The sequence below is a fragment of the Protomyctophum parallelum genome (genome assembly GCF_964188405.1).
Source record: "Protomyctophum parallelum genome assembly, chromosome: 7".
NCBI lineage: Eukaryota > Metazoa > Chordata > Actinopteri > Myctophiformes > Myctophidae > Protomyctophum > Protomyctophum parallelum.
Window position 1 is genome coordinate 35728788 of NC_139705.1, and position 11617 is coordinate 35740404.

The 11617-nt window shown below is 43.1% G+C and overlaps 1 protein-coding gene across 2 annotated transcripts in view; it reads left to right on the forward strand.

The window, feature by feature from the left end:
* agrn (agrin) overlaps positions 1-11617 on the forward strand; it is a 346246-nt gene that overhangs the window by 297416 nt on the left and 37213 nt on the right. For both annotated transcript variants that reach the window (XM_083770140.1, XM_083770141.1), the window contains exons 21-24: positions 1660-1774; positions 4006-4125; positions 4672-5088; positions 10206-10398. In XM_083770140.1, coding sequence (XP_083626266.1) covers positions 1660-1774; positions 4006-4125; positions 4672-5088; positions 10206-10398 — 845 coding nt within the window. The remainder of the gene's footprint in view (positions 1-1659; positions 1775-4005; positions 4126-4671; positions 5089-10205; positions 10399-11617) is intronic.

The following is an 11617-nucleotide window of genomic DNA, read 5'->3' on the forward strand; positions in this document are numbered from 1 at the left end:
TGACAACACCCAGAGTGCTTGAGTTACCCACAGTAACCCTGGCTAACTACTTAGGAGGGCCTTTCATTACAGGCCCACAACAAGCTTCCAACAAGCTCTCAAAATGTTTCGACAAATAGGGAACATTAGCCAAAGCTTACAGCGTGTACAGTAGCTTGTTGTACACTGTTAGTCCTACGACAAAGTATGTAGGCCTTAAAGGAGCACTTCACCCATTTCCAACCTATCTTCCTTTAACACATTCCCTCCGGTTACTATAGGCGGGATCGTGAGGCCAATGCTTGAAAAACGCAGAAGAAGAGACCACTTCCACCCGACCCGGAAGTGAAAGCCCTCCATATTTGAGTGTGTCGACGCACGATGGATTCACTTTCTTTTAGTGTTTTGTTAAGGTCCCAAAGATTGTAGTTTGTCTCATTTTGAGGAGAAAAGGGACAATTAGGCGTCCGCGCGGCGACATGCGCGTCTGATCGGGCTGTAGGTGTTTCTACCATGTGAGTACAAAAAAGTAATCAAATCTCTTGATCTCGTGGATGGCACAGCGGGGTACAGTAGCAATTCACGAGATGTTGTCGTGCCAGCACAGATTGTGATGATTTGTCTTCACTAATGCTCATTATAAGATTTCACTCTCAGAGGACACACGCTAAACTGTGGACAGTTCAGCAATCTGTCTAAACCTGTCTACAGCCCGCCATCTTATAGTGAGTATCAGTGACCAGTTAGGGACCAATTATGTGAAGATGAGGTTGAAAATTGGTGGAGTGCTCCTTTAAATGTTTAAAGGGAGTGACTACGGGCCATTTGAAACACGGTGCACGTGGCTGTCGGTGTGTGCGTGCATACTTATTGATCATCTGCAAACACGCCCACGTCGTGATACGTTACGTAGCGTAACAGATTACACACGCCCTCGCACACATAGGAAAGATCTGTTCATTTCATTATACACCTAATTTGGCTTCTCACAGTCACACAGACACACCCACCCACACACACACTCTGCATTGAGTGCGCACGGCGGGTGCATCCGAAGCAGAAGCAATCAGGAGCACATGTCGGGGTGGCATGACATTTACCATGGTGCCTTGCAAAAACTTGTTCCTATAATTAATGCCTGGGCGGCAGCTAAATGTCAATTTGTGCACTTCGTATCCAATAGGTTTGTTTTTGCGCGCGCGGCCCAATTTGACAGAGCATCTTTCTCCCTGGGAGATTACTGTACGGCCTTCTGGAATTGGACTCGCCAGTATCATTGCATAGAGCTCATTACTAGCCTCATTTATCATCTGTTCACATTCTCTCTCTCCCTCTCTTTCTACTCTGTGTGTGTGTGTGACTGTGCGTGCGTGCGTGCGTGCATGCGTTTTTTTAACTATACTTCTGAGGGCCAAATGTCTCCACAAGTGTAACTAGACCTTGTGAGGACCAAGGTCCTCACAAGGTCCTCACAAGGCAAATTGTTGTATCACGGTTACGTGCCAGTGTCGTACTCTGAAAACTACAATCTACAAGCTCTCTTTTCAGCTTTGGGGTTAGAAAGGGCAAATGTGCAAAAATGGCATTCATAGAATTGCAGTCTGAAAATGTTGATGTTGAAGTTTAGTAATATGAATGTGGGTGTCTCTCTCTCTCTCTCTCTCTCTCTCTCTCTTACAGCTCAATGAGTTATTCAGAAAGTCCGAGGTGCAGAAAGACTTCATGAGCGTCCGTGTCCGCAACCTGGCGCCCAGCAACTCCATCCTGGCGTTCGTGGAGGCCCATTTCAAACCAGGTGAGGAGCTTTGGAGAGGACAGGAACAGCTTTTAAGCATGGCTAATGAACAATGCAAGAAACTAAGTTTGGGGAACCACATTAGCATAAGTGTCACTTTTATGGGTTTAAGTGGGTATTTTTTAGGGAGCAGGGGGTTGGGTTTTGCATCGCCAGGCAGCAGTATTGCTTTTAATTATCTCATAATCGTGCATTTTGCTCGATTTCCTTTTTTTCCAATTACATTTGTTGTTGTTTTTTCCGTGACAATTGACTTGGTGTGAAAGGGAGAAAAATGGAAAAACATCATCAGATTTTCTCGCTGCGTCTTCAGAGAGGTGTTTGTTATTCGCGGGAGCAAAGCGAGCTTCCATAAGCCCCTTGTCCCCCCCCCCACCCCCACTTCACTGCGCTGCTATAGGGCTTTTGTCGGTCGTATATCTCTCTCTGCCGTGGTGAGTTTGGACGCCTCTCACCTCCCTGAGGGGACACAGATGAGCTCCTCCGCTCTGTACCTCATAACCCCCTCCCCACCACCACCACCACCACCAGTGGTGCGAAGTAACTAAGTACATTTACTCAAGCACTCGTTATTATTATTGCTATTATTATCATTACTACTACTACTACTTATCGGAAATAGCTGATCTACAGGCTCAACGTGACGCGTTGTGATGAGCTTGTAGATCGGCTCTTTTCAAAAGATTTTGACACATTTTGAAAATAATAATAATAAAATAATAATAATGAGAAGCATACTTTTACTTAAGTAAAACATCTGAGTACTTCTTCCACCACTGCACCTTTTTATGAGCATCGTTCAGCATCCTTCATACAGAGAGAGAGAGAGAGAGAGAGAGAGAGAGAGAGAGAGAGAGAGACAGAGAGAGAGAGAGATACAGAGAGAGACACAGAGAGACACAGAGAGACACAGAGAGAGACAGACAGACAGACAGACAGACAGACAGACAGACAGACAGACAGACAGACAGACAGACAGACAGACAGACAGACAGACAGACAGACAGACAGACAGACAGACAGACAGACAGACAGACAGACAGACAGACAGACAGACAGACAGACAGACAGACAGACAGACAGACAGACAGACAGACAGACAGACAGACAGACAGACAGACAGACAGACAGGTGCTGTTAAGAGCCTCTCCGCTGTGGCCAGTAAAGCAGACCATCTGCGCTGAACGATATGAGGACAATTCATCTAAAAAAAGGAAGTCTGATGTCTGGGAGGCGAGTGGAGGACATGCGGGCCCCCGGGGGCCCCCTCTGTCACGGCTCCCTCATGTATAACACGGTTGAGATGATATTAGGAGAAAGGGCCCTTTTTCCCTTTTTCAATCTTACACGGCAAAATCCTGACGGTTCCTTTTACTCTTGGGACTTATTTTACGGTATGAACCTATTGGATAGATTAACACTGGGCATTTTGCATTGTACTACATCCTACTGTAAATGCGCCACGTCTCTGCGTACATGCGTACCTGTGTGTATGGTTGTAATGCACGTAACTGGAGAACCGTTTGACCTACTTCACATTCAACACACGCATTCCACACCCCCTGCTCTTATCATCGTACATCATCATGACGTAACATGTCTATTTGCTCAGACACAAATTCTGCATTCATTGTCAATGGGAAGAAAATCTTTGGGTAAGACGAAAATAAACGATTTGCTCGTCCACATATGACGTAAATTCTCCATTCATTGTCAATGGGAATTTAATGTTTGTGTAAAATGGAAATCTACACTAATAGATAAATATAGGAGGGGCTAGCGCCCCTCAAAAATAAATTGAGCAGTGCTAAGCGCTCACAGTAAAGGGCTTTGTGTGTAGGTCTGTCTGTCTGTTTGAGCACGGAATGGTTTGTAGCACGACCTATTGATCCCTGCAGGTCATTCACACTGAGCAGTCAACCTTTCTTAATTCAACAACTGTGCTTGACTCCAAAGGCACCAAAGTATAGTTGCACCGCTCAGTTCGCACAGGTTGTTTCTTTCCTCCGTTTTATCTCTGGCACGCCAAGCTATACTCCTCAGTGGAAATGTAACTTAGACTGTGTGTACAAGTGTAACCAAATGTATTTGCTTCCATTTTTACACACTCATAGTTACAGAAAGGGTCCATTCGGTGCCCGAACTATCAGTCATCTACTGCAGGTGGGGTTGTTGGCGAGTGGTCCGGAGCAGGAACTTGTGCTAAGCTGTGGTCCTGCTTTATGTTCCAGATACCAAGAACTCGGTGGAGGACATTGAAGGAGCGCTGCTGAAGCAACTGAAGGCCTCAAAGGACAGCGGCATCGCCGTCAAGAAGCCCGAGGAGGAGAATATCCGCTTCACAAACAACGGTAACACAGGCTGGAGTGTCACTGCTGGGAATGCATGGGGGGGTTCATAAAGTTGAGGTTTCTTCAGTTATTCATGAGCCGTATTATCAAACATTTTATGTATACCCCATACATAAAATGTCCAAAGTTTTCAATGGGGGCCATATGTGAAAATATGAAAATACCTCAAGGGCTGACTGCATATATCTCCTGTTATAGGCTACTGTAACTTTTGGACCATAACAAAGTCACATAAAAATGCATTGTGTTACTACAACAATTTATTTAACTACAGTGAAATATCTCATTTGTGGCGTGAACGAAACAAAAACAATTCATCCTCTTTTTTGTCGCACAGCCTTTTACACATGCACGCATTGCATTGCTATTATATTTACAGTCCATTAAATTGTCTTTAGTTCAAATGGAGCCAAATGCAGTGGTGGAAAGCGACTAAGTACCTTTACTTAAGTATTGTACATTAAATTTGTACTTTAAATTTGTACTTTACTTGAGTTCAGTATAACAGATCTGCTATTTTCAAAGTTTATACTCTGTCTCTCCCAGGCCTCTCCACCATCCCGTACTTCACCACTGCGGCTGCGTCGGTCACCACCCAGACCGCGGCCCCCACCACCCCCACCCCCACCACCACAACGCGGCCCTTGGCCACCTCCTCCCCCTACGTGACTCGCCGCCCGGCCGGCACCACCCGCCGCCTACACCCCCGACGGACCACGACCGCCCCGCCTCCTGCCACCACGCCGCTCCCCCCCACCACCACCACTGCCGCCCTGCCACCGACCACCACGCCCGCCACCGCCACCACCGCCAGGATCACCAAGCACGGCGGCGGCAATAAGCCCACTGCGCCCAGGCCGTGCGACTCGCACCCATGCCTCCACGGGGGCACGTGTGAGGACAGCGAGGGCGACTTCAGCTGCAACTGCCCCGCAGGCCGCGGGGGCTCTGTGTGCGAGAAGGGTGAGTTTGTAGGGATATGCTACTGATCAGTTGAATCCATTATCAGAAGGGTGAGTTAGTAACGATATGCTACTGATCAGTTGAATCCATTATCAGAAGGGTGAGTTAGTAACGATATGCTACTGATCAGTTGAATCCATTATCAGAAGGGTGAGTTAGTAACGATATGCTACTGATCAGTTGAATCCATTATCAGAAGGGTGAGTTAGTAACGATATGCTACTGATCAGTTTAATCCATTATCAGAAGGGTGAGTTAGTAACGATATGCTACTGATCAGTTGAATCAATTATCAGAAGGGTGAGTTAGGGATATGCTACTGATCAGTTTAATCCATTATCAGAAGGGTGAGTTAGTAACGATATGCTACTGATCAGTTGAATCCATTATCAGAAGGGTGAGTTAGTAGGGATATGCTACTGATCAGTTGAATCCATTATCAGAAGGGTGAGTTAGTAACGATATGCTACTGATCAGTTGAATCCATTATCAGAAGGGTGAGTTAGTAACGATATGCTACTGATCAGTTGAATCCATTATCAGAAGGGTGAGTTAGTAACGATATGCTACTGATCAGTTGAATCCATTATCAGAAGGGTGAGTTAGTAACGATATGCTACTGATCAGTTGAATCCATTATCAGAAGGGTGAGTTAGTAACGATATGCTACTGATCAGTTGAATCAATTATCAGAAGGGTGAGTTAGGGATATGCTACTGATCAGTTTAATCCATTATCAGAAGGGTGAGTTAGTAACGATATGCTACTGATCAGTTGAATCCATTATCAGAAGGGTGAGTTAGTAGGGATATGCTACTGATCAGTTGAATCCATTATCAGAAGGGTGAGTTAGTAACGATATGCTACTGATCAGTTGAATCCATTATCAGAAGGGTGAGTTAGTAACGATATGCTACTGATCAGTTGAATCCATTATCAGAAGGGTGAGTTAGTAACGATATGCTACTGATCAGTTGAATCCATTATCAGAAGGGTGAGTTAGTAACGATATGCTACTGATCAGTTGAATCCATTATCAGAAGGGTGAGTTAGTAGGGATATGCTACTGATCAGTTGAATCCATTATCAGAAGGGTGAGTTAGTAGGGATATGCTACTGATCAGTTGAATCCATTATCAGAAGGGTGAGTTAGTAACGATATGCTACTGATCAGTTGAATCCATTATCAGAAGGGTGAGTTAGTAACGATATGCTACTGATCAGTTGAATCCATTATGCAACAATATTGATACAGGACGTGGGAACCCCTTTTGGTGGGTTGTACCCTTCAAGATGGGAACCGTTTTTGGGGTTCTTGTTGCTATGTACAGTATATACTAGCAACATAACTTTTGTAGTTTTTCAGAAAACTTCAAATATTATAAGGTGTTCTCAGGCCTCAGTCCTACAGTAAATGGGTTAATTTAGATACATAACTTAAAATTGTACTTCATCTAAAAAACTTTTTTCTTTTTTTTGAAATAAATAAATAAATGCGATAACACATTTATATAAAAAAAGTAAATTAGATTACGGTAATTGAAAAAGTAATCGAAAATTGCTAATCTACAGCGAGATGATCAGGTTTGCCTTCCCACCCCGCTCCCCAAATCCAGGAGGTCACTCTCATTCCATTTGCTTCTGCGTTCCGTTCACTTTTTCTTTTGTTAATACCGAATCTCATCTCTTCTCTTTTATTAAAAAGCAGCGATCCGCTCTTCACACTTACCCAAACTCATTCCGTACTCGAGATGTTCTAATCTACAGTGGGACTCACCTGCGTCTCCCACTTTGAATCGATTTCCTGGAATCTTTCTGAAGAGGCTTTAGATGTGTTTGACCCAGACGCGGGACTCTCCCTCTCCAAGCTCCCCAAAAACTACTACTCCATCAGGGATCGAGGCTCAGAGCCTCCACAAACACCTCCAAATTGAACCACCCTCTGAGCCATTCGCATAATGTCGCTGGTAGGCAGAAACCTGCCATCTCCATATTTCAACTTTTTCATTTAAATATATGTATTTATTCCCATGAACGTATGCCACAGTGTCACACAAAGGTAGAACAGACAAGCTCACAATGTGACAACAGCCGGCACAATGCGACGCGTTGTGGGCTTGTCGATCGATGTTTGTTATTGTCAAAATGTCTTTTAACGTCAGTAAGTGTATGGTTAAGTCTCCCTGTGGGTTTTATAAATATTGCACCAATTAATCAAAGGTAGTAACAAGAGGCTTGTGACAAATAATAACTGCATTGATTGGATCCATCGGAACACACGGTTTGTTTTTCCCCATTTCCTGAAACGTAACATACAAGGTTTCTACCCGACAGCACTAGATTCATCATCCATTCAACATTACTGTAAGAGCCCATAAATCAGCCAGCGCTATGGGAGCCCTCTTCATACCGTCTGCCTCTTATTCCCTCCTTGTTGGTTTTTTGGTCTCTCTCTCTCTCTCTCTCTCTCTCTCTCTCTCTCTATGTCCCTCTGTCTCTCCCTCTCTCTTCCTTTATTTGGTCCATCTCTCACCACTCCTGAGTTTTGGGACAGGGAACGGTCTCTCACAGCTGCATCTTAAGATAATTGACACTAATAGCCTTGATGGGGGGATTAGCCGGTGAGAATGAATTGGTGTGTGTTTAGCGTTAGAGTGGCTAAATGAAATATCGGGCACGGTGCGCAGCCAGCCCTCCCCGAGATCAATCAGTCCATTAAAAGTGAATGGGAACTCATCAGCGACCCATTTTCTATAGTCTATACCCATCTGAGAGACACAGTGCTCCCATTCTTTACTTAAGTAGAAGTAGCAAGGTAGCAATACTACAGCATAAAACTACTCTGATACAACTTACAAGTAAAAGGCATGTATTAAAAAAGCAAGAGTAAAAGTAGGTATTTGCATAAAGTAGCCTACCATATGAAACTTTTTCGAAAATAGTCGTTAATGCGTATTTTGTAATAATAATAATCTGAATCTGCTACAGCAAATATGATGGTAAAATAATTGTATAGTTGTATATTTGCTTCTGAGATGTAGTGGAGTAGAACTACTGTATAACGTACTGTATATAAAAAGATAATAAGTAAAATAAAAGTACCTTAAAATATATTTTATTACAGTACTTGAGTAAATTGTCTCTGTCGGGTGGAAACCTCTTATGTCCAAAACTGTTACTTTTCAGGATTCAAATTCCAAAACAGTAAAAGTAGTAGACCTACAAGCTCAAAGCATGTCGATTCACACCGCGTTTCCAGCTTGTGGATCTGCTACTTTTGATGCTTTCGAATGTGAATGACGCTGTAGTAATAGTAGGATCAAGTAGGGCGAAAAAAGAAAGTTAAAATAGATAAGGCCTGCGCCGTGGCTCAGCGGTCCAGGCACCTTGGCCGGTAGCCCGAGTCTGGCAGTGTGCCGCGGGTTCGACTCCCGAATCCCGACAGCCCTTACTGCATGTCACTCCCCCATCTCTCTCCCCCATTTCCTGTCAGCCTACTGTCTGTCCCTCTATAAAAATCACACCCGTGTGAACCGAGTGGTGCAACTCTCTCTCTCTCTCATTAGCAGGCAACAGTGCAGCACTGTCTCTCTCTCTCTGTTTCTGGCAAACAGCGCCCCTACTGGTACTCATACATACATAGGTGAACACATAGGTGAACACATAGGCGGACACGGACATTGCTGTTCCTTGGAGTGGTTGCACAACTCAAAAATATAAAATAAAGGCGAAAGCCGCAAAAAAACCTGGAATGGAGATAAGAGGTTTCTGCCCGACAGCAACTAAATGTACTTAGTTACTTTCCACCAGTGCTCATCAGCATTCTATTCTCTCCCCTCTGAGTGGAGCGGACAAACACAGAGAGGGACAGAAAATGGATGATAATCATACTATAATTCTAACAGTGTGTGTGTGTGTGTGTGTGTGTGTGTGTCTGTCAGAAACAGTGCCGTAACTCCTTACTGCCTGCACCAATCAGTCCCTTTTCACACAGGCATTGACCATATGCATATGGAGGGCGTAACGAAGCCCTTTTTTCGATTTGACACATTAATGATTATTAATTTATTTATTAGTCAATTACAAACGCACCCGGGCGCGCAGTACCCTTCACGGCCACAAGGGGAGGCAAATATCTCACAACGGGTAAGGACTAGTGATCATAATTGTTGACTGGCTCGAAAAAAAACAACAAGAAATGGTTCATGCCCGTGTGTCCGTATGCATACTAAGCATGCAAAAGTTTTGGTTTAATCAATTTAAAAAAAAATACTGATACTATCAATCCCTATTTTAGGAATAGACAAAAAAAAAATTAAATATTAAAAGAAATTGTGAAAATACATTCTTGTGTCACATCACGATGCGTCATGAGCATGGCAGCTATTTGCACTATTGTAGTATAAATATAAATTGTAGTATCACTTATGCTTAATTTGTTGATATACTGTATAGGCTATAAATATATATATATATATCTTAAATAAAAGAAAACACTTCTCGAATATTCGATTACGGTAATCAAAAAACTCGATAGAAGCACGAATGCGCGTTTATCAGTGAATAGCCAATAATGACACGGTAATGTTGATTCATGGGAACAATGTGCAGCATTGACGTTCTAGGCTCTGTGCGTTGTGTCACGGTCCGAGGATTGACTGTCCTTATTTAGATTTTGGACTATAATATGTATTTCTGTCATTTATATGTATTTTCTCATGTATTCCTTTGGTTTTGGTTTTCTGTTACTCTGTTGTTGCCTTATTTTGTAGCATTGTTCCTAGTGTTTCCTGTCTTCCTAGTTACTGTTAGTTACCTTGTCTACCCTACCTTGTAATTTGTCAGTGTTTCCACCTGTGTTCTGTCCCAGCCTATCCTAGTGTTGATTGTGTTTTGGTTCCACCTGTGCCCTGTTATCCTGTGTGTATTTAAGTCCTGTGTTTGCATTATGTTCTTGTTGGTTCATAGTTCCCTGTTGCGGGAGTTCTTGTATTATATGTTTCCAGAGATTTACCTACCTTTTGCACCTGTATGGAAGTTCCTGAGTTTTATTAATAAATATTCCTAATTTGGGTCCTCATCCCTACTCATCGTGACACGTTGTTGTGTTTCCCCAGTCATCAACTACTTCATCCCGTCATTTGGCGGTAAGTCCTACCTGGCCTTCAACACCATGAAGGCCTACCACACGGCCCGCATCGCCATGGAGTTCAGAGCGTCCGAGATGACCGGCATCCTGCTCTACAACGGCCAGGAGGGCAAGAAGGACTTCCTCTCTCTGGCTCTCATCAACGGCAAAGTGGAGCTCAGGTGAGCGCTGCTGGACTGCACAACCAGTGTCCCTCTTGGATGGGTTTGGGAGGGTTTGATTGAATGGTTCGTCTCAATGCTCTGAGACAAAGCATTCAATCAAACGCTCCATCATCAGAGTCTGATGTGGTGTTCAAGTGCAGACACAACTTATAGGAATTAAAAAAACACACACACACACACACACACACACACACACCCTCACACACACACACACACACACACACACACACACACACATGTGTTTTCTCAACTCGCTGTTTTCTGCAAGACATTACTCTATAAGCTATATCTCCAAAACTGGTGGGTCACTCAAACTGAACAACCAATATGTCAATTTATTTTAAAGCTATGATCCCCTGCTTTCATATGACATGAAAAAAACGAAAATTCAAAAGAATAATCCAATGGCAGCCCCTCAGTCAAATTTGTTCACATTTAGCCATGATTTTTTCATATTTATTATAAAATAGATACAGTGAACAGAGAGAGGGAGAATGCAGGAGCGAGGTGATACCATGCAGTAAAGTCCAAGAAGACTATATAGCCTTATGTGTTATGTGCTCTTAATAAGAAGAATAAGAATGCGGTGGACAAATGAGAGATTCATAGTCTGTACACAATCTGCCTCGGGCAAATCCCCAGAGCCTTCTTCTCCGTGTTCGGGCTTTGCTTTAATTCTGGCAGACTTATCTTTTTAATGCCCCCCCATAATCCAACCGTAGTTACACTAACGCAGATCGAAATCTAAAGTAAATTGAAGGAGAACATTATAGTCGGCGGTGCTTTAACCCATTTAGACCTGAGGACACATCTGTGTGACCTTATAGCTTTTAACCACTTTAACCATAATTCTAAACTTTAGATGTTGGAAAATAGAAGATCTATGAGCTTGTAGATCTACTATTTTCGAAAGAATTGTGAAAACGTGTGCACATCTTTGAATATATATTCCGCCGTAGTCTGAAAACCCACCTTTTCAGACTCCATCATGGCCCGTAGCACTTGCCCTAGCCCCTTAGATAGCACTTTATGTAGACTTAGATAGCATTTTAAACAGACTTATAGCATGTTACGTAGACAACACTAGAATTGCGTGTTATGTAGTCATATCACTTTATACTAGTATGTATAGTATAATATGGTATAGTATGTATAGTTTATATATATAGTTTCATGATATAGATACTCCACTGCTACGTTCTTAGCTTATGCATGT